This window comes from Tetranychus urticae, chromosome 1, assembly GCF_039701765.1.
Source record: "Tetranychus urticae isolate SD_2017Ah chromosome 1, NJAU_TeUrti_SD_1.0, whole genome shotgun sequence".
NCBI lineage: Eukaryota > Metazoa > Arthropoda > Arachnida > Trombidiformes > Tetranychidae > Tetranychus > Tetranychus urticae.
In genome coordinates this window covers 14,679,162-14,703,001 of record NC_142958.1, presented here as the reverse complement: position 1 = coordinate 14,703,001, position 23,840 = coordinate 14,679,162, and the positions used below count along the sequence as shown (strand labels likewise).

At 31.2% G+C, this 23,840-nt stretch overlaps 1 protein-coding gene and 1 long non-coding RNA gene across 3 annotated transcripts; one reads left to right on the top strand and one right to left on the bottom strand.

Moving 5' to 3' along the window:
• On the top strand, positions 1-23,477 carry LOC107367737 (voltage-dependent calcium channel subunit alpha-2/delta-3). 2 transcript variants are annotated; one of them, XM_015935488.3, is made up of 17 exons: positions 10-677; positions 785-866; positions 3,819-4,452; positions 11,166-11,740; positions 13,878-14,366; positions 18,722-18,781; positions 18,840-18,893; positions 18,974-19,054; positions 19,122-19,196; positions 19,282-19,368; positions 19,551-19,646; positions 20,093-20,435; positions 20,499-20,595; positions 21,019-21,051; positions 21,676-22,617; positions 23,011-23,209; positions 23,325-23,477. In XM_015935488.3, exons 1-17 carry the CDS (start codon positions 463-465, stop codon positions 23,466-23,468), a joined length of 4,206 nt encoding a protein of 1,401 aa, XP_015790974.2. In that variant the 5' UTR covers positions 10-462; the 3' UTR covers positions 23,469-23,477. The 2 variants fall into 2 exon arrangements, with proteins under 2 accessions (XP_015790975.2, XP_015790974.2); XM_015935489.3 differs by lacking the exon at positions 21,019-21,051 and having other exon boundaries at positions 1-677.
• On the bottom strand, positions 18,357-20,171 carry LOC112539450 (uncharacterized). The gene is made up of 2 exons (XR_016201095.1): positions 19,838-20,171; positions 18,357-19,496 (listed from the first exon to the last, which is right to left on the bottom strand). It is a non-coding gene; the product is annotated as an uncharacterized LOC112539450 (long non-coding RNA).
• Positions 23,478-23,840: the final 363 nt, after the last annotated feature.

Below are 23,840 nucleotides of genomic sequence, written 5' to 3'. Positions count from 1 at the left end.
ACTTGGTAAAGGAAGCATTCCTGTTAACCAGTTACTTCACTTTTTTCCCCATTACCAGCATCATTCCCATTGAGTTACCTTTACTATGCCTATTCCTTTAACTGTAAACCCATTAAAACAAAACTACATTCATTTCATCTTTACCGATTGATTCCTTTTTTTCCAACATCTCTTTGCCATTCCCAAAATTTTGATACTTACATCAATAACCAATTGTCCATTCCAATCAATCATTATCAAATTGTTCCAAAAAATATACATTTACAGTTTCCAACAACACGTATAATAACAACCTAATAAACCCAACACACACACACCTTTATCAATCCAATGGACTTCCCATTAAACTCAAGGAATTAGTTTACTCAAGTTTACCTCTTTCATCATGTTTCCATCATTTTAATGGTTAACTTTGCATATTTAATTTAACTAACCATTAACCACATTGAATCTCCACTAACCATGATTTCCAGTTCAACTAAACCAACAGCGCTTTCATTGCCGTCTTGCTCAAGGATGCAAGGTAGATCAACTAAAAGACGATCAACCTCAACTTATTGTACTCATCAACCATTCAAAGATGCTAAATCAATGTTATTTTATGTTAACAATTTAGGATTAATTTTGTTAATAACAATTATACCCTTAATAAGTTCACTTTCAGTGAGTGAAGATAAGTAAGTAAACCCAAATTTACCAAAAAATTGAAAACAACTTTCAAAGCGAAAACCTTTTTTGTTTTCTGGTTAAAATGTTGCTTCATTTTCTTGCGCTTACTTTTCAGTGTAAAATATTGGGCATTAAGGTTCGGCAAGGATATTTACGAAGGAAGTGCCGAAGCAACTTGTCTACGGAAAATTGAAGAAGTAAGTTTATCATTAAACCCATTTGGATCCTTTGCAAGTAACCAGACTTTATTAGGTTTAATGAGACTACAAAAGTTATTGAAGTTAAGTTGCATTTTCTGGTCAACATGTCAGTGATTCAGTGATATCGATCCAAATATAAAAAAGGATCTAAAACTATCATTTTAGGTCTCCTCATGTTGTTTGCTGAACAAATGAGTAACTATTGTTGAATTCACAATCAAAAATGTAATTCTTTCCATTCTTTTGCTACTTCATTCGAGCTGCTTCTGAAGCTTGTTCACATTTTTTCCCCTGAACAAGCATTGAACTAGCATTTCTTTACAACAAAATACAATTAGTTTGACTCTTGAAACTGTCAAAGGGAAGCAAAAGTTGACTTTCTTTTAGCATCTATCGCTTTATCCTCCATTCCCATCATCAGTGTCTTCATCTTCATCTTCATCTTCACACCATTACATGATTCCATTATGCCTTTTGTAAACAGTTCAATTTGATTGTTGAAGGAAAGTTGATTAAAACTGAATCAAAAAAGAGAGAGGAAATTGATTGTGATTGAACATCAACTGATTAACCTTAACATTTCCTCTTTTCATTTACAATTCATTACCAGATCTTAACCAGTTTTTAACCAGACCGGTAAAAAGTCCGCAATTGTCTGTTAAAATGTAAAAATGGTCATTAAATGGATAAATTAATATTCAAAGTTATCCAATATAATGACTAGTTAACGGTTTTAAACAGTTAGTTAAATAGCAACATTGTTAAATAGACAACAATGGAAATGAAAATTAAATTAAAAACACGCACACATTTCATTTTATTGCAATATTATGTTTAAATTAGTTTGAGTTGTCAATAATAGCCATTTAAAGTTACAAGGATTTGATGAGACAGTAATAAGGTTTGTCCTTTATCAACAAGTTAATAAGCAACAATAAATAATAACAATAAACGGCAATAATTTAGCTTCTTTTATTGCTATAAAATCTATTCATCAACACAGATATTAATTATTAAAATACATTTCTTGATCAGTTTAAAAGGCCTTTTTCTGCTTATTTATATTGTTGCACTTTAAATTTTACTCGTACTCTTCATCCTCAAGCTACTTGAGTCTTCAAGCATTCATGAGTAGCAATCGCAATCCATTGCATCTGAAGTTGAACAACAATTTTGAGACTGCATTTGAGCTTAAACTAGCTATTGTTTCAGTGTTACCATAAACTTTGAAGTATTAGATTTATTCAGTTTAAACTCCGTTCATTAAAATCTGCAAGAGCTTCTTCTTCAGAGAAATGCAAAATTAGTTCGACTTTTCTGACAATTATTAGATCTATTCATCAGTTTTCGATCTAGTTAAGTTTAAGTCGAGGTAATAAGTTTTAGGTTGTTTCTGCAAAAGGTTTTTACTGTAAAAAGACACAATCATCACAATTGTTGCATTTATACACAGATTGACACACAGGTTGACAAGAATAGGCGAAAATCGGGTAAAAATAAATTTCCTTTCAATTCAAACTCAATTAGTTTGTTAAGAAACAAAAACTGAGTCCGTTTGTGCTATTGAAAAATTTCTCTGGTCAATAGTTTTCGAACAAAGCGAGTTCAAAGTTGAGACTTCAATCGCTGTTTGTACAATTATGGGAGTTGCTTTTTTCATGAAATTTATTTTGCAGATGCACCTTTTCATGGTCAATCATAAAATGTACTTATTTCGAGAAAAAAAACTTTCTATTTTCTTTAAAACAGATCAGTTCGATTTTAATTCAAAGTGACCGCATTCTTCATCCGTAATAGTTAGATATCTGAAACTTAGTATTTGTCCATAAAAATTGTTACCACAAATCAAGGATCAAATAATTTTTTCAATCCATCAATGGTTCTCTTAATTTTGGCCATAAACCCAAAAACTTTGAACCTCAATATTTCGAGAACGGCATTACCTACAATCATCATTTTTGACCAAATACTAGATTTCATTATGGACTATGAGATAATGTGATTGAATTTCGGATAAAACGCTAGTTAATTCATTTAATAATGAATATTCTTTGAAGAGATAAGAGAAACCAGAAATTTAATAAATCAAGTCTAAAATCTGGTAACAAAAGTAATAGAAGGCTCTGAGTTTTTTTCAGGATCTTGAATAACTTTATATTCATGATAAATTATAGCCCATAATGAAATCTTGTATTTAGTCAAAAAATGATGATTGTAGGTAATGCCGTTCTCGAAATATTGAGGTTCAAAATTTTTGGGTTTATGGCCAAAATTAAGAGAACCATTGATGGATTGAAAAAATTATTTGATCCTTGATTTGTGGTAACAATTTTTATGGACAAATACTAAGTTTCAGATATCTAACTATTACGGATGAAGAATGCGGTCACTTTGAATTAAAATCGAACTGATCTGTTTTAAAGAACATTGAAAGTTTTTTTTCTCAAAATAAGTACATTTTATGATCGACCATGAAAAGGTACATCTGCGAAATGAATTTCATGAAAAAAGCAACTGCCATAATTGTACAAACAGCGATCGAAGTCTCAACTTTGAACTCGCTTTGTTCGAAAACTATCGACGCGAGAAATTTTTTCAATAGCACAAACGGACTCAGTTTTTGTTTCTTAACAAACTAATTGAGTTTAAATTCAAAGGAAATTTATTTTTACCCGATTTTCGCCTATTCTTGTCAACCTGTGTGTCAATCTGTGTATAAATGCAACAATTGTGATGATTGTGTCTTTTTACAGTAAAAGCCATTCTCTATTCACTTTAAAAGATGAATCTTGCTTTAATATTTAGCCTTTTAGTATTTTGTGACTAAACTGTGTAATTGTGTTTCTTTGCGAATCAATGTTTTGCATCTTCTCTGCAATTTGGTCAACTATCTAAATTTGTTTTAGTGTTGTTTGGTGCTAATTAACTAATCCATTTTGTTGTTTTCAGAATTATGCGGCATTAAAACCTCAAGTTGAAAACGTCGACTGTCCAAGTATGCTGCAACAGATGAAGGAAATGGTAACCAACATGTTCAACTGGAAGAAAGAAATGGTCGAAAAGATTGCCAAGAAAGCGGAAAAAGCTGCTGAAATGGCCTCTGAAGATAATTACAATGACTTTAGTTACATCAATTCAAAACGCTTGTACGATGTTACCGAAGTCAACTATAAAGATGCTTCACCAGATGGACGGGATTACTCTCTTTTACTGACACCTCAATCAGTTTTTCGCAATGTTCCCGTTTATGATAAAAAGTCGGCTGTTCACATACCAACCAATGTGTTTGAGGACAAGCAAGATTTAAAAGAGGCAATCAAATGGTCGGAAAAGTTGGATGCACAATTTGATTACAATCATGTAAACGATTCAGAAGTTAACTGGCAATTCTTTTGCTCTTCTAAAGGATTCCTTCGCTTCTTTCCCGCCTCCAAATGGCGAGTCCCACAGTTTCTCACTGAACCCGATCCAGAGGCAGAAAAGCTTGACTTATACGATTGTCGTGTCCGTGAATGGTACGTTAAAGCAGCAGCATCACCTAAAGATGTAGTTATACTGCTTGATGGAAGTGGCTCTATGACGGGTAAGTTACAAGACCATTAAACACAATTTTAGACTCTTTTTGATTTCCAAGTCTTTTCATTTCGTTTTAAACTCTAAAGCGGATTTAAACTGCATAACTTGCAGCGCATTTAACAAACGAAGACACACACAGACAAACATAATTAACAATCGAAGAGAAACAAAATTAATGAAACATTCTTTTGCGTTTTGAGAAGCAAATTAGAAACAATTATAAACTGAAATCATTGCAATTTTGGAGTTCTCTGCAATTGCTATTGCAGTAAACTTTAGTGAAATGGTTAGCAATATACTTCTTGATCACTTCTAATTTGAATGCGTACTTATGAACAATTTGGTCTAATAATATAGCAAGATTAATGCTAATTTCGTGGAATCTAATATTTTAGGATTCGAATGAGTGTAAGGTTGCAAATTTATCGATGAAAGACATTTGCAATTCAATTTTGAAGCAAATAAGCTTGTATTAAGCTTAGTTTTACCTGAAAAATCCGAATCTTTCGCTCGATTAATGAGATCAAAATGATGTCAGACTAGTTTCCATTCGCCTTTAATTGATGTTTAAAAAAGGATTTGAATGATCATTTATGGATTGTTGGAAGCTCTCAGTGAAAATTATTTACAACTTTTGTTGTTTCACGACTTGAAAAGCTGTCAAAATTGATTAGATTTGCATATTTTCCGTTGAATATGAATTTGACGATGGATGAAACTGACAGCAATTTATCGTTTATTCAAGAATTACCTTTAAAAATGTTTATTAACCAAAATTTGAAGCTATATTAATACAAAAAGAAGCAAAAATGAAAGACAAGTGAATATAAAAATGAACAGTTCAATTTAATTAAATAAGAGTAAGGATTCACCGCAAATGCATATTCAATTTAAAGATTTCATCTAAACCTAGATGAACCTGTGAACATGAAATCCTCATGAGTCATGAAATCCTCAACTCGAGCAAACCTTTGCAGAAACATTAAATCACAATAAAACAAAATAGCGAAAACAAAGCTTCTCTCAAAACAATTTACTTAATTTTTCACCAGACATCAACATCAATTTCCCTTAAAAAAGGCCAAAAACAATGCAAATGGCAAATTAAAATTGACAAGTCAAGCTAACAGAGCAGCAAATGGTCAAATGCAAGGTTCAGTTCAGCTTGGATCAATCAAGTTATGAATAAATCTAAATCTTAGTCAAAAGAAGTTCGCTTTCAATAAATCACGAATTAACTTTTTCTTGCTTAACAATATAATAAAGATTCACAGCATTTCCTCGGTTGGTCCAAACACTTATTGACCAGTGTAAAGACTTTTGTACTAGCATTTGCATTTCTTTGTTCAACAAGTTTAGTGTCTTGTGAATGTGTGAACAAATTTAACTTGTTTAACAATGTTCGAAAGGCTTTCAAAAGAAGAAGTATTTTTTGGTAAAAAATCGATTCAGGATTTATGTTCATTATTGTGGCAATGTCAAGTGCTTCGAGTTTACTTGTTTATTAGGCGAAGTCTTTAGACTTGCATTCAGAATAATAGAATGGATTCCGTCCGATAAATGAAACTAATTGCAACTGTCAAATACTTTTCATTCTTGAAACTGTCAATCGAACGTAAAATTTGCAAAAAGATTTGTTTATTGCTCGAATGGTTGGGAAAATGCAGAGATTCAGCATTTCTTTGGACCTTTTAATCGTCAAACTGTATTTCTTCAAGTCTCAAGCAAATATCCTTCGAAGCAGAATTTCAATCTTAAAGCTTGGAATCGAATCTTTCAAAATCAAAATTTACTCGAAACAGGAAGAGAATCCAGTTTGAATGTTCAATATTTTGCAGATGAAATGCATCTTGCGAGCTAACTCAACTTTATTCAGCAATTTTTCACCTCCAAAGACAAATAATCAATGATTACAATTGTTTAGTTTCAGTTAAATCCTTGGTTACCAGATAACTCATTAATTTGCAATAATAGGGATTGAACCTGAATATTAATGGTACATTATTTAATTGAAAGACATTCGAGTTGTCTCAAGACAATGAACTTTTTCAAATCACCATTAAACCAAACCATTGAAACAATTATGTTAAACGGTTCAAATTGATTGATGATTGAATTTTCTTGATTAGCAAAACTAACTTATAAATGCTAGAGAGTTTAACTTTTTACAAATTTACGTTCTTATGCTTAACCAGGAAAAGAAACTGTAATGTTCAGTAATTTTGTCAAACAGTATATTGAAATGCTTTAGAGGATCGACTACAAAGTTTTACTTAAAAATCAAATTAATAAACAGATTTGCCATCTTGGGTTTACCTTATTCTGTTCATCTTTCATTTTAATATCGATTTTCAAGATTGAACCTTATTCAGTTTACTTTTTGTTACCAGAAAACTCAATCTTTTGGTTTACTTCAACAAACTTTCAATACACTTTGAGCCTTTTTTAGTCCCAAAAATACCTCTTAAGAGCAACATTGTCACAACTTTTTGTTTGTTTGCTGTCAATGTTGACTTGTTTGGTTTTGTATTTTTTGTGTTTCATTTATCCTGCTCTACAATCCTACCTTGTGTAAACACGAAACTGTATGTAAAAGTGTTACTAATCATTAATAGTGCAACTAAATATTATCATGATTAATATTTACTTTCAAAAGTATCATTTAAGCTGATCATTTACGATAGCAAAGTCAATCAAAAATGATTTACTTCCAAATATATTTTATTTGTAAATAATTATACATAAGTTAACATTATTTCGTGCTTTAATTGTGTTTAAAAAGGTTTCGAAGAAAACACTTCCCATTTGACCATCTAAATAGTCACAGGATTCAGTTTTCTGAGAGATTAATTAACAGAGTTTCGGAAAACACAGAATCCATACTCCAAAATTTTAAAGGAGAATCCATATTTTAAGCATTGTGTAAAGACTGTGTTATTTAGCTGTAAATTGTTGTCTTATTGTTGGATAATTTAGTAATTATAAAATCTTTTGAATTGCCAGCAGAGGCATAGAGTGAAGTGGCTAAACTAATAGTAAGTTTCAGTTTCAAAGGACAGTAAATTGATGGATATCCTTGAGTAAATGAAGGCAATTTGAAGGGAAAAACATGAAATGCTTTCAATATCCAGCCATTGTTGACACTAATTAGCTGATGGCGATTGACCAGAAATGATTAATATTGATAATATCAGTTACCGTTAATTTGATTTGTCATTAAATTCATCACTATCAATGACCTTTCCATTCAGAATCAGGTAACAGACAAATGTTGACCTCTCACATGATATCAAAATTGATGACAATAATCAACGTGACTAGAGCTACTTTATTATCCAAGAATCTGGTTCAATCCCTTCAATGTTACATGGGTTATAACCCAATCGATACCGAAAAATGTAGACAACTGATAAAACCTTTTCATTCCTACTCAACAATCAAATCCCTTTTCACCAACAATTTGTAAAATTACAGCAATTAATATCCAATCTCCAAACCTCAACCAACTCCGAGGGAAAAATTGTTTCCATCTTTTTACTCCAATCTTTTAAATGTTCATTTCTTGAACAATTTTCCTCTACTTTTGCCTTTTACAATTTGCTAATGAGTCTTTAGCAGCTAAATTGCTAACAATTAGATTTACATTCAATGGAAAACAATGGAAATTGTTTCAACAAAATATTGAGCTTTATTCAGCAAAAATGCAACTTGTTCCAAAATAACGTTTTAATAATTTTTGAAACGTTCATCTTTTCCCATCATCATTACCATCAGAATCTTTCATTTCACAGATTTTTCTCTCTCTTCATTTCATCTTGCCTTTTCTATTCATCACTTCTGTCATCATCATTATCTTCATGATAATCATCACAATCATTTTTCTGTCATCACTATCATCACTTGCCTTTCATTATTTAATCATTTTTTGCTCTTCACTCCCTGTTATAGTATCAGAAATAATAATATGCAAAAAAATGAGAAATGAAATTATGCCAACAGGTTCAGTGGAAATGATTTTGCTTCTTGTTACTCTTCATCATTATTATCGTCTTTATTATCATTATTATTGTTATTTAATAAAAATGGGAGAATCACAAAAAAACTTCACTCTCAGCCTTTAATAATGGTTTCCATTGAGAAAGCTGGTTCCTTTGAAACAATACCAGAAATTAATCAAGACCATGAAAGTTCAATTTCATTTTTAGCATTCTTTATCATTGTTCATCAGTTTACAATATCATTTTGACATTTCAATCAACTTTAAAGCATTTAATTGTTTTCAAATAAACCAAAGTCTCAACTGTTACAGCAAATAAACTCATCTCTTCGGTGAATCACTTTTCAGAGTTTTCAAGATTAAATCATGATTAAATTGACCAATTTTCTTGTCACAAAGATCATGATTCAATGCTAATCGGTGATAATTTACATTCAATCAGAATCTTAATGAGATCAAAAGGTTGCTATTTGGGTTAAATTACCAGATTCACTTTGGATTAATCACAAAGTCTTTGGCTTATTTATGCTAATTACTCATTTAAACCTGTTTTACTCGATAATTTAATTTTAAATCAATTTGCTGATCAATTTGTTGTTGAATTAGTTCCAGATTTTGCGATAAAAGTTACAAAAAATGTTGATTCTCGTTGCTCTTGAACAATTGTTGGATCGTTTAATTTCCGATGAAAACATGAGTTAAACGAAATCGTTTTTAATCAAATTATTCAACCAACAATTTTAAATTTTTGTTTGTTTTTTATGTTTCCTGAAGAGTAAATTTTAAGATGAATTTCAATGAATTCAACTGATTCAAATCGGACAAAGGAAACTAAGTTAATCATTTGCATTTACATTCGAAAAGTTGCCGACATTAAAAATACCAACTCGAGTATAATTGTTGCCACAAGATTTACCTTTATTTTGGCCAAGAATAAACTGTCCATCTGGTTATATTGATTGACCAAAGGAAAAATAAAAAGAGATGAAATAATGGGAAAAACTAGTGTTTCAGTATTTACTTTATTTGGGTAAAGTAATGGAGAGAAATGTGAAAAGGTTTCAAATGATAAATATATTTTTGCGTTCTTGGAAGACTTTGATCAGTTTTTTCCCTGGCAAAGTAACAGAAGGTGAAAATTTTCACTTTTTGTTTCATATTTTTGTTCCCATTTCAGGGAAAATCAGAAACTGTATAAAATGAGGAAAAGTAAAATATTTTAGGTTCACTTTTTTTCTCTCCGAAATTTGTTGAAAAGGTTGAAAGATAACAGGAAAAACCATTAAGATTGTTGAATAAGTTTAACCTAACAAATATGAAGATTGTTGCAAATTTTTCCTTCCAACTCTACTTTCATCATGAAATGGATTATACAGAAAAAAATCTGTAAATTTTGGAGTAAAAGTGAATCTCGAACCTCCCTGAACTGGGAGTTGAAAAGGAATGTTGTAAATGCATTCCTTAATAGGTAAGATGAACTGATGGACTTCAAGTTGTTGGACCGTAAATTGGCTGATTGGTCAAAGTAAAGGGTAAAATGTTTGACATAAAAATTTGGGTTGAAAGGCAAGGATTTGAATAAAGAGTTTGAAGATTAAATTTTTGCCAACATTTTGCCATCATTGAATGCTTTGAAAGTCTGGGTATTGAAAGGATGGGAAAAGTATGACAATGTGCTAAGTTGAATATGATGTTGTCTTGGATTGAGTCTCGTATCGATTTGGGAGTGAAAGGGAAAGGAAGATGCAAAGTGTGAGGAAGAGGAAGATGGTGATGATGAAGCAGATTGAATGAATGGAGATGAAAATTGAAACCTTTGAACCTGGTGAATACATTTTGTCGTGTTGTTTGTTTCAAGGACTTTTTTGCACTCCCAGTCAGTATCGATCTGTGAAAATGAAGGCTTGAAATAATAGGTTGAGATGAAGGATGAAGAGAAGATGAAAAAGAGGATGAAAAGAAGAAGATGATTATAAAGAAAGATTAGGTAGAAAGAGGACTGAAAACATGTGCAAAGTGTAACCTGACTGAGCATCTAAATGACTCGAAATGAAATGGATCATCATGATGGTAATGATGAAATTTTCTGCTCTTCTTTTCTCTCTTTCTTTCGATTTCTCTTCTTCTTCTTCGTTTTTCAATGCTAATGCTTTCCGTTGTATGTTACATGAGAGGATGAATGGAATGAGAAGAGAAAAGAGATTCAGAAAGAATGATAAATTGATATTAAGAATGAAGTCGAGTTAAATAATGGCATGAACTGTCTTGGCTTATTTCAATCAAAAGCGTGACTAAGTTTTCAATTCTGGCGCCTTTTGATTTTCATCATGAAAAAGGATTCTTCATGTCATTATCTTCATCTTTCTCTTTTCATCCTCTTCTCTTCTTTCGAGACATTTTTCAATGTTATGAGTTTTCATCAACAATTTAACCGTCAAATGATTAACCAAAATCATTCATTCAAGATTATCTCTTGAATTATTATTCAAATTATATATTATCAGCTTTTCCTTTCACCAAAAATTCAATATATTTTCTCGAACAAAAGACTTTCCATTTCATTATTTTTGTTTCTCTTCAAGTGAAGCCAATTTTTACGATAAAAACTAGACTCGAGTATTTTTTGCTCATTATTTTGTATTTTGAAAGATTGGGTTTGGAGATGAAATTTTCTGGTTCTAGTGATTTACTGATTGGTTTTGATATTTTGTTTTCTGGTTCAGGTCAACGCAAGGAAATTGCCAAAGCAGTTGTGGCTTCCATTTTGGATACTTTGACTGATGATGATTTTGTCACGGTAATACGATTCTCTGATGATCTTGAGCCTACTGTTAAATGTTTCGGTGATCGACTGATTGAAGCCAATAAGCAAAATTTGATTCAATTTAAACACAGTCTTATTGATTTAAATACAACCGACATTGCTGACTTTAAAAGTGCCCTAACCAAAGCGTTTGAGATTCTTCAAGCGGCAGACAAAACAAACCAAGGATCACAGTGTAATCAGGCCATTATGCTTGTAACCGATGGTGCTCCTGATACTTTCCGTGAAATCTTTGAACAATACAATTATCCTCGCATATCGATACGTGTCTTCACCTACCTTGTTGGTAAAGAGGTTACCGAAACCAAACAGGTTAACCTTATGGCCTGTGAAAATAGAGGTTACTATACACAAGTAACCAGCCTTTCCGAGATACGAGAACAGGTTCAACTTTACCTTCCCGTCATGAGTCGACCTCTTGTCCTGTCTGGAGCCCGAGTCTTTCGTTTCACTGGAGTCTATGCTGATATAACTGTAAGCACAACCCAAACCCAAACCCAAACCCAAACCTAAACGATTCAAGCTTAAAAATGAATTCAATCCTTTCCGATCACTTTTCTCACTTATTTACCAACTCAACCCAACTTAACCCAAAAATCAAGTAAATGAATTACAAAAGTGAAAATTGTTTAGATCCATTAATTGGTACATTTAACTGCAGATTATCTGGAAAATAATCAATCAAATTTTCTTCCTTGATTCGGCTTTTCTTAAATCTTTATTTCATTTTCATGATTTGCCTGAAAATCGATCAGAAATCATTGGTGTAATCACTACTTTACATTTACATTTGAAATGGTAAACAAATTATCACATAATCAATATTGTTTATGCAAAACTTGAAACCATCAATTTTCATGGAAACAAAAGCTTAACCTATTTTTTCATGTTCAAGATTTGCCTTTTGCCAAACAGTAAAATTCAATATCAACATTTTTCATAAACTATACTTTAAACATTAATATTTCACATTTGATAAAAAAAAGTGTTTCACCAAATGCTAAACATTTTTTTCCATTTTTACATTTAAAATGAAAAAGTCATTCAAAGTGTTGCATGAAATGTTCAGTGAGAATAGACGAGGTTACAAATTATTCAGAGCTGATCATTTTTGCATTGTTTTTCCCCTGTTTTTCGCCTTCTTCAATCTTTCTCGTTTCATCAGTTTGAATCAAACACAAGTCAGTAAAATTTCACTTTAAATATTCATCATCATTCAGTTGTCACATGAATTAATTTCAACATGATAATACAATTGAATGTGTCAATCTATTGAACATTATTTTCAATATCAATGGTTGAAAATTGATCTTCATCTTTTTACGATTCTTCAATAGTTGCCTTTACCTGACTTCAATCAATTTTCAATTTCAACCTTTTTCTGGTTTTCAGACTTTTTCATGTTTTGTCCATTAAATTCTGGTTCCAGACACAATTTGGATAAATTTCATTTCAATAATTGATAAAATTTTAAAGATATAACAGTTGAATCAATAATAGCGATTGAGTAAAATTAATTTGATTTTAATAAGCTTCTGAAAGGTTGGTTAGGTTGGAGTTTGATTTATTGCATTTAGACTTTAAATATTTACCCGAAAACGATCAATAGATGAAACAATCAAAGCTAATGATTATTATTCAAGACAATCTCAGTTGATCGTTTGATGGTTTTAAAAGAAGAGGTTAAAGTCATCTATTTATGAACAAATTATACAAATGCAACAATCCATTTGCTTATTTTTATATGATCATCATTATACAATCATCAGAATCATTATCATCAGATTCAGTCTAAAATGAGACTTGAGACAATGAATGACTCGAGTTGAAAAGGCCGCAAAAGATGCAAAATGTACTAACGACAATCAATCATACAACTCAATTTACCTTATTAGGTTGCTCAGTTTTAATGGTTTCACATTCAGTTTCCCTTTTTATCCTTTTCATGGTGACAGTTTATATGAACAAAAAAGCCAAGACTGATTATTAATCTTCTCGCAATTTATCTTCACATGTAATGCAATGTAATTTATATTATATTTATATGTACATTTGTCAATATAAAGACAGTCAGTCTAATAATAAATACACATCACAATTAATCTGACAGAAAAGCATGTTCATCATGAAATGGTTTTTTGATGGGAAAACAAAATTCCGCTTCTTTCCGATATTATTACGCTAATTGACATTGCCTTTTCAACATTTATACACTTATACAGTAAATTTGATTACACGATCAACATAATTAGTTGATGGTTAATCATTCTGTGAATGTTAATCTATTTCAAGTGTCGGTTCATTTTATCCTCAACAAAACTCAGTTTCAATGTTAACATTCAATAATCAAACATTGTTCCTTAACCTGTTTTGTTGTGACCCTTGGATAAATAATGTAAAAATTGTTTAATCAGATAATCATTTTAAATCAATTTTATTTAATCAATTTTTCTCAATTTATCGATATATCGGTTACAATAAACGATTCATTGAAATATGTGAATTGGATTTATTGGAGCCTTAAGCTTTGATCAACCCTTTGTCATTGACATTGACTCATTGTGTCTTGAATGTTGATTAATAATGACTCTTTTTGTTTGTTCATTTTTAGGATGTTCCTTTAACTCCATGGGTCTGGGATGAACGTGAACGGGAAAAAATACGTAAAAGTCTGCAGGTTAATCGTCGAGCTCGTGATGTTTCATCTTATGAAAGTGATGCTGGCTATGACAGTCCAGGGCCTACCGATGAAAGTGAATTGAGCTCATTGAGTCCGGAGGATAAAAATTATGAAGATTATCTGGAAAAGCACAATTTCTTCAATGATACTTCTGTTCCTTTGGTTGGTAATCAAGTTAATCCTGATAGTGGTGACAATTCAGTGTTACCTTCCTCATCATCTTCATCTGTCGATAATTTATCATCCCAAGAATCAAAAGCAAGGATTACTCGTGAAGTAAAAGTGGACAAGGAATCAATCAATAGTCAACAACAGCAGCATCAAAGCTCCTTGTTGAATGACAAATTGTCATCAGATTCATCAGATGAGAATGGACTCAATTTTCGCAACAATTATAATCAAAGATCTACTGACAAAAAGGTATTTAAATTTTGTAAATCTAGTCATTTGACAGGTCAAAAGGTTAAAATCAAAAGCCATCAAAAAAGCCAAAAAATTCCTTTGCTTCAACATTCATACAAAATAAGCCAAAGATTATAGCTGGAGTCAAGTTAATCAGGCAATCTTTAAGTCTCAAAATTCACTGTTATTCAAGTTGATACACTTTTTCATGAAAAATTTCAACTTATAGCTTAAAACATAAAGAAGAAACGAGTAAAAATGAGATCTCATGAAACCAGCATCAATAACAATTGAAAGTAACATTTGGAGTTTAAAAACTAAACTGAAATCTAGCAAAGAGTGAAACAAAAATTTCTATAGTTCCAATAAAGCTGTAATATTCTGATAACTCAGACACACTTGGATAACAATGACATTACCCAGGTAACAAGATATGTCTATAGCATGTTACAAAGCTTACAAAGTGTGATGAGAAACAAAAATAAAGGTAAAAGATATCCAAGTAATATAACCATGAATTGAATGGACATAATAACCGCTAGCCGTAATGCATAATAAAAACACACAGAGAAAAATATCTTTTCATGGTTCCATGAATATCTCGATCGATGAGAATTTCCTTCTTCCTGAATGTTTCCTCCATTGTAAGCTCTTTTTGTGTTCATATTAAACTTGATAATAGTGATTGGTTTAATGCTTTTTTTGCAACCTTCTTTACATTACATATTGAATGACATATGGATGAAATTGACGTAGACACAAAAAATGGTAAAAGTAAACGTTTCAATGGGTTTTAATTATAAATTTGACGATTGAATAGTCACTTCTTGGACTGATATTTGGCACAAGTAGATGTTGCTTTTGAACAGTGTTGTTATTTGATAACATGAGTTAACTAGATTATTTACTCATCAAATAATTCAGGTAATAGGATTAGTAACCATGATGTTGTCTTGATACAAAGCTTCTAATCATTTCATTCAACATTTAAGGTTCAAAGTAAACATTTTGAATAATATTTTGATAATTCAGTGACGAGAAGCTTTGGGTTTGCTGTTGAGTTTGGGTTTACATTTTAACCGGTTAAGTAATGACCATTTATATGATTCGATTTTTGGGTTAAGTTTTAGATAAATATTCAAGATTAAGTCATTTCTACTTCAATTATTGTTTTGTTGCAATGTTAACCATTTGAATTGAACCTTGAATAGATTTTGATTTTGGAATTGAAATATTGGCATTTCAATGTCAGGTTGAATTTACTGAAACATGATAAAGTTAATCTTGAGATAAACTCAATAACAATTTATCCATTTTTTCTGGTCCTTTTAACCTTCATTTTTACCAGATATTGAACCGTTTCTTTTTCAGCTAAAAGCTCTCAATGATGACTACTCAGTTACCATACAATTTCAGGTTGACAGTGATAATCATGAAAGAAGATTGGATTTATTTTTTCTTCATTTCCATCTTCTTCTTCTTCTTGTTTCTCTTTCATGTGTAAGAACGTAAAAAATGATGATAAGAAAAACAATTGAAAATTGATTGAATATGATGTGAGAATGCTGGGAATTCATCATTTCTCCTCCTTTTATCTTCCTTATTTATTTCTTATCTTCCTCCTCTTTAAATTACATCAATGAACAATTTCAACAGCAACAACAAAAATATATATCTTATTGATCAATCAAAATGATAACTTGACCAATTTAACCAGCATTTATTTTAATATCAAAATATCATTTCATCCAGCAAATCAGTTGACAATCTTACATTTACATTTATCATATTTTTTTATTGCATTTCTGGTAATCTCATTAAACCTAAATCCTTCCCTGGAAATGTTTATTTTTTTGGGTTCAATCCAATCTTTGGGTTTCCCTTTGGTTGTCTAATGCTACACAGAATACAATTGATCTTATTTTTAATCAACCTTTTGATCCGCCTTATCCAGAGTCTCTTCAATTCCCTCTCATCATTACTATTAGCTGATAAAAACAGTTGAAATCCAAATTCAAATAATCACTCAACATTTATAAGTTTTCAGAGTTTCCAGAGTTTACAATAAATGGTTACAAATAAAGTCACAAATGGTCTTCCCTTGTAAATCTTGCCATTTTGTTGCCAATATAAACTTTCCTTTTCAGTTCATCTTTTTTCAGATGAAATTGGAAATTTGAGATAATGTTGAGCTCATGAGAATATTTTGAGTTGAATTTTTGTTGAACAAAAAAAAGAAGAAGAAAAACAGAAATAAATTTCAAATTTTCGAGACAATCTAATGTCAAAGTGCTTTGAACATTTCAAATTTAACAATAAGTTTCAAGTTACTGCAATTGAGCAAATGATTCAAAAATGATGAATTTCAGCACAAATTCATTTTTGTAAAATAAATAATCAATTTCAGACTCAATAATAATGAAAAGCAATTCTTAACAACAATCTAATTCAAGTCAATCAACCCTTAAAAGCAACTTAAACTGCAAGTTAATGATTTGAATTGTAACTCTTTTTCAGCCTTTAATCAACTCTTCTTTACTAATGAAGTGATTTGATAATTGTGTTGACCTTAAACTTGAAATTTCCTGAAATTCTAATTGTTACCTTTTCCATTCATTTTAGTCTTTCCTTCAAATCGCAGAATCAATTATTAGCATTTAATCAGTCTTGTGCCATTATCTTGACCAATTGGTTGGAATAGGTTCCTGTATCTTCTCTGGTTTTGAACAGTTTTACCAGTGAAACATGGTGAAATTGTTTCTCAATTTGCATGGTTATATCCATGCTTAATGGATAACAACAATGTGAACATTTGAATGAACCATGAATGGTTCATTAAGATGATAAGATTAGTCAAGATTAAGTTGGATTATTGTATTACATTGTAACATTATTATGTACACGGTTAAACCATTTCCAAGTATCGACTTACATTAAACGCATTTCAAAGGTTACCAATTAAGATGAATGCAATTTAAATGAGAAAATCAATACTCTAACTGAATCAACTGAAATACCCATCAAGATGGCCAACTCTTGATCATCTAAAAGGTTAACTTTATTAACCAATATAAATAGCCTGAGCAAAAAAACAAAATTTCATCTTGTCCAACCATTAATATTTAATATTAATTGTGTTGAGTAAAAAAAATACTCGAAACTCTATTGAGTAAAATGTTAGGTAAACAAATAACAGTCTATCATGATTGACCATTCTTGACACAAAAAAAACATTCACCAAGTTTAATGTAATTATCCATTGTTCAGCCTGAATCTCGAGTATACCTCGATTGTCGATATAATACTTCGAGGAAATTGGCTCTCAATAGACAACAATCATAATGATGATAACAATAAGAAACATGAAAATAAAACGGTTGAGCATGAGCTTTATCCTTTCGCTATTCAATGGTCTTCAATAAACTTAACGATCTCATCTTGTCTTTAGACTTTAGGTTTACTATCAACTGGACAACACGAACAGGACACTTTATTTTTAGACTTGAATCATCTAGCAACTGTTTAATGTTAATAGTGTTGATATAAAGATCTACAATTGTGGGACAATTATGATTAATTTAATGATTGAAGTCGATTTGATAGACGCTTCAACCTGGTAAATGGAGGTTTTATGTTACAAGATTTTTAGGTTTTTGTTTCCCTAAGCTTGAAATTTTAATGACTAGTTTTGATTTGCTGACCTTTAATAATCGCTGATCAAATCTGTTGAATAATCCGATTGAATGGTCAAAATTTCATTAGCATTTAATCTTCATTAATTAATAATCATTAACCACAAATGAGCTTTACTAAACTTGAATTCTGTTCTGTTTTTATATTAAAACTCAACTTGGCCTAATCAGCTTAAAATATTGTTTCAAGTTGAATCTCTCATTGATTATATTGAACTGAGTTTAAGGATGAAAAAACATTGAAATTCCCTTTTTAATGTTGAACTATTTTAGCATTTAGATAAATTATTAACTCTAATTAAAGGTTATTAATGAATGAGCGAAAAGACTGTTTCTTATATTTTAATTGCTCTTTTCAGATGTCATTAAAAATCTTGCAAGTTTCATCCCAATAATCTCATTGATACACATTATAATTAAAAGAGTTTAAATTGTCAACAGTTTCTTAATTACACATTATCAAGTGTATGATTAACAGTGAAAAAAGTTATAATCAAAAAAATCACAGATGATTATTAAACTACGTTTCTATGAATAAAATTAGACTAAAAATGACTTTTAAGATGAACAACTTTCTAATTATTTTACATCAAAGTTCATTCAAAGTTGAACTCTTTAATTGTTTGTGTTAGTCAATTCAACTGATTATCCAATTTTTTTGTTTCATTTTCCATCTTTCAGGGTGTCCATGAATTGATGACGACAATTTCATTACCAGTGTTTGATGTTAAAAATACAACTGTAAGTTTCATTTCAAATCATCATTAGAGTGTCTTTTAATGGATAATATTTTTTCCAGAATATAACTGAAAGGTTTTTGGTTAAAAACGTTTGGCGTGAACGAGTCAAAGAGGTAAGTCTTGGGTCAAATGGCCATTAATGTGAACCATTTATTAACCATCATCAATTTATCCTATTGAACCCAATTTTCAGGTTCGATCCGCTAATTTACTTGGTGTGGCTGGAATTGATATACCAATTAGAGAGATTGTTAAACGTACACCAGCTTATAAAGTAAGCAAATTAATTGTCCACTTTGATCAGTCATTCTAATTTGTCTCTAATTCCTTTTCATCAACAGTTAGGGGTCAATGGTTATTCATTTGCAATAAACAACAATGGACATATACTATTTCATCCTGATCTCCGTCCCTTGGTAAGAATGTTGAATGAATATCTTTTGCTTTGTACATTCACTTTTGTTTCAAATTATTGACTGATTCCAATTTTACTTTTGATAGTTTCAAGATTTGCTGAAACCCTTTTACAGTTCAGTTGATCTTCTGGAAGTTGAATTAACTGTAAACCATCCAGAAAAAGGGCCTCGGGTAATTATCTTCATTCTTCATGCTTTTCCAATGTTGCCTTGTTTTTTTCGCATCCAATGGCCAGTTTACCATTCTTAATCATTATTCCCTGAATCGCTGAATCCTTGGATGCTTGTTGAACTTATGACCTGAAAAGTGAAGCAAACAAAAAAATATTAATTATTTTGTTATTATTAAACTAGGAATATAATGAAACTCTAGTTGCCATGAGAGAGGGAATGATTGCCTCCAAGACGGGCTGGACCAGTATGGAGGTTAAAATGCATATTGACTCTATGGTAAGCCTAATTATTGTGAAAATAGACTTTAATTATGCCTCACTTGATTCTTCTTCCTCCCATTTCAACCAACCAAAAATTATCACAATTTTGAATCAAAATCCATCCAAATGGTCAACACTTTATCATCCTTGGTTTCATGTTATTACAGTTACAACGGTGTAATTATAAATTAACTTTCAGCCATTTACCTTGGCCTTTCCATTGAAATCCAAAGTTAACTCATAACCACTATTTTGACTTGAAGTAATGTTAACAGCAACATTAATTATAATCACAATAGGTGTAACTTGTAATTGACAAAATAATATTTGCTCTTTAGTTTCATCCATAGCTGTTGTAACATGAATTCATACTTTAAACATTAGGGTTGATAATATGGTTGATCCTCTTGGTTTACTTAATCAACAATTGTTAATACGATTTCGCTTTCAATTGACTTTCAGAAAAGAGCCATAACCAGGAAACACAAATATTGTTATGAACCAATCCATGGGACACCATTTTCATTGGGAATATCATTACCTAAACCATATGGAGAGTATCGGGTTATAGGTGGTATTGAGATTAAACGCAGAGATGAAAATTATACACACTTTTTCCGTGGAAATAATTGGCGAGTTCATCCTGACTGGACATATTGTGACAATGATAATTTACGAGGTGATGTCTTTGATACACCTGAAGGTGGAATCCTTCATATGTTGAAGAAAGCTGCTGAAAATGAGAGTAACATTTGGTATCTTGAACCATCTAAGCAACCTCCAGTTCGTATGCCTCGATTAACATGTAAGCAGCAACTTGAATTTAATGTAATCACTATAATTAATTGACTTTGCTTTTGAATTTCAGGTGAAAAAGACTTGGTCCGAGGTTTAGTTTATGATGCCAAAGCAACTGATATTGATGCTAAACGCTGTGGAACACCAAATATGTCTGATAAATTTGAGTAAGTAATGACCAGGAAAGGATCCTTTTCCCATCTTTTACTCTTAATTATCAAATTTTATATGCTCTGCCTCGTTTAATCCAAACTGGTTTCTCACAAAGGTAATGGATTATTGCAATTTCACCTCTTTGAATCGAATCATCTTGATCCTTGAGTGGCTAATTGAAATGGTTACATGTTGTTTCCAAGCTGATGTCCTCAGGTTGATCAATTGGCTGATTTGAACAAAGAGATTTTGCATGTAAAATGTTCTTGCTTATTGCAATTGAGCATTGACCATACCATGTGACAAAACCTTTGAGACCAAACGATAATTATATGAGAAAATAATCAATCAAAATACAAGTCAAATTATTATTTCTCAATTAAAAAAATATCAAAAATTCGTACCTCTTTTTTGTTACTTGCTATTCACAAACACAGTCCATTAGGTTTGCTTCTGGCTTTATTACCAAGGTAACACTGTTTAATTGAACTATCATTGGGATTACAAATGACACTTGATCACAATTGATAACATTGAAGCAAAAATTAACACTTCGGCCAAATTATTTAAATTAATAACGAATCTAAAGCTGATTACTAAATTTAAAAATAAAATTAAATCAAATGACTATAAAACAGTCTATGAGTTAAGAAGCTAGATTCATTTCTTACGTCTTGCTGAAATGTTTACACAAGAAAAATCTTCTCATTAAAAGACTAAAGGGTTTGCAGTTAAATTGAAATAATACTAATTATGAACATAAATCAGATCGAATCTAGTTTATTTGATTTAGTCTACTTTTTATGACTTTGAGTTTATCTCATCATGTAGAGTTCATTAAATCATTAAAAATTAGTAGCGGTTTTATTACAACGCAACCCCTTATATTGAATTGTAAACAAAGTAAATTCAATAATCTTATTTTGTGCTGAAAAGCGTAACAAGATGCTTGCATTATTTGATGCTGCGTTTAATTTCAAAGCATCTTCTATTGCACCTATTAGTGCTCATAACAGTTCTCTATTGATTTTAACTAACTCTTCTCTCTTTTGATTCATTTATTTTTACAAACTAAATGCTATCAACTTGAACAGAAACCGAATCACCACAATGTATGGAGTTACATTGACTTTTGTGGCCACTCGATCAGGATTGACTCGTTTCGAAGATCACCGTGCACCCGAAGAGAAAAATAACAACACTGAAGATCCGGAAAAACTTTTCATGGAGACCCATAATCGAGCTATTGATGAATTGTATTACCAAAGAGCAGTTGATTTTCATCGTTTCAATTCTTCAGCCTTTGTTTTCTCGGTTCCCTTTGATGCAGGAGATAAACCTGGTTCAACTTATGTTACAGGCTCTAGAGCCATATTTTTGGGCAAAGGTAAATCCATTGCTCCAGTAGCTGCTGTTGGTCTACTATTCCGTCATGACAAGTTTGCCGAAAGATTTTTCAATTTCTCTTCATTGTGTAAAACCGAGGGTTGCAATGTTAACTGTTCAACCGATGCATTTGACTGTTTCTTGGTTGACAATAATGGATTCGTTGTAGTCTCCAAAAGGTCCAATGAGACTGGCAAATTTTATGGTGAAGTTGATTATCCCATGTTTGAAGTAATGGTTTCTCAAGGCATTTATAAAGAGATAAAAATGTACGATTACCAGGCCATTTGTATTGAGGTTATTCAACGTTCAGGACCAGGATCAACTCTTATTACACCTCTTCAGTTGACTATTAGACTGTTTACCTGGTTATGGGCACGGATCAGTTATCTTGCAATGGAGATTGTTTTTGGACATATCAGTAATTTGGTTGCCGGCGATTACTATTACCATTACGATGGACCAGAAGATGGTGAAGTTTCAGATGATCCAAGTGTGTATTCTGGCGAAGAAGGAGCTGGCCGCCGAATACCTCCAAATAAAACTCGACCTTACCCATGTGATAAAGAGTTTTACATTTATGAGATGCAAAACGCTCCCAGCGAAACATCAATCAAGGGAAAATATTCAAAGTGTGATGCTTGTGAAGAGTATGTCACTCTCTTTCATCTCTTCGTCATTCTTTTCTCTTCTTTGTTTACTTTTTCTCACTCAAAATGTTCCATTACAGAAAACGGAAATGATAATGTGATTCAACTCAACTCAAGATTCACTCTTTTTGCGATTCCATTCAACAATTCAAATGTTACCCTTTTTTTGGAGACAAACTACTCTATTAAACATTACATGTTTCTTGTAATGTTCATCTCGTACTTAATTAAATTGAATCTAAACCTGATGATGAAACTTTATGCTGAGTTTTAACAATATTATCATTTCCTATTTCCGTTTGGGAAGAGTAAAGCAGCAAAAAAAGAGTTAAAAATAACTTGCATTCTGTAAATATTAATTATAGCCTTTTCTTTTTTTCTCATTTTTTTCAGGGAATACATTATTCAACCTGTTCCTTACACCAATTTATTGATTCTTGTTGTTGAAACATCCTGCCATTGTACACCTCGAAGGGTTAAAATCAATCCAATGGAAATTAAATATCCGGATGATTGTACATTTGAACGTCGACGAGTTAATCAAACTCGCAGAAGACCCAATCAATCAGATTGTAAAAATACTCATCCCGAGGTAGGCTGTCAAGAGTCTACCCAATCTATATTCTTGTAATCAAACCAATCAAAATTTTCCATTTAAATTGATTAGTCAGGATATTAATTAATTTAATTTTCTTTTCCAATTGTAGGAAGGAGCAATTAAACAATGTGGCAAAGGATGGAAATTAAAACCTTCTAGTCAACCATTTGTAACCATTATGGCGATAACTCTTTTTCATCTCATTTGTATAAGACATTTGTTGGATACTAATCATTTCACTAAACTAAATTAACTCATTTGATTATTATTGTGTAATATAATTGTACCATGTTAACGCCTTAACTTGATATTAAAACAAAACAAAATTGTATAAAACAAAAACACCAAAAAATTTCTCACTACGCGAAATCAAAATAGCAAATTGACTTATTATAATTAGCAATGAATCAGGACCAAAATAAGTACCAGAAATATTCAAATGACATTAAAAGTAACATTAGTCTAAATTTATCATGGTTTTGTTACAAAAATGAAACACTGAAACCATTATGAATTATAACCAACCATGACTTTAAATTGAGGTTTTGAGTGCATTCTGTTTTTGGGTTTAGTCAAGTTACAGCTATCAAAAATTCATAGACGCTGAGAAAGAAGTGGACAAGTT

Excerpts from the sequence above, each read along its gene's own strand:
- LOC107367737 (XM_015935488.3), top strand. The coding sequence starts at position 463 with ATGATTTCCAGTTCAACTAAACCAACAGCGCTTTCATTGCCGTCTTGC. Across the intron at positions 19,647-20,092 it reads AAATGCATATTGACTCTATG|AAAAGAGCCATAACCAGGAA; the intron begins GTAAGCCTAATT and ends ATTGACTTTCAG. Across the intron at positions 21,052-21,675 it reads CTTCTGGCTTTATTACCAAG|AAACCGAATCACCACAATGT; the intron begins GTAACACTGTTT and ends CAACTTGAACAG.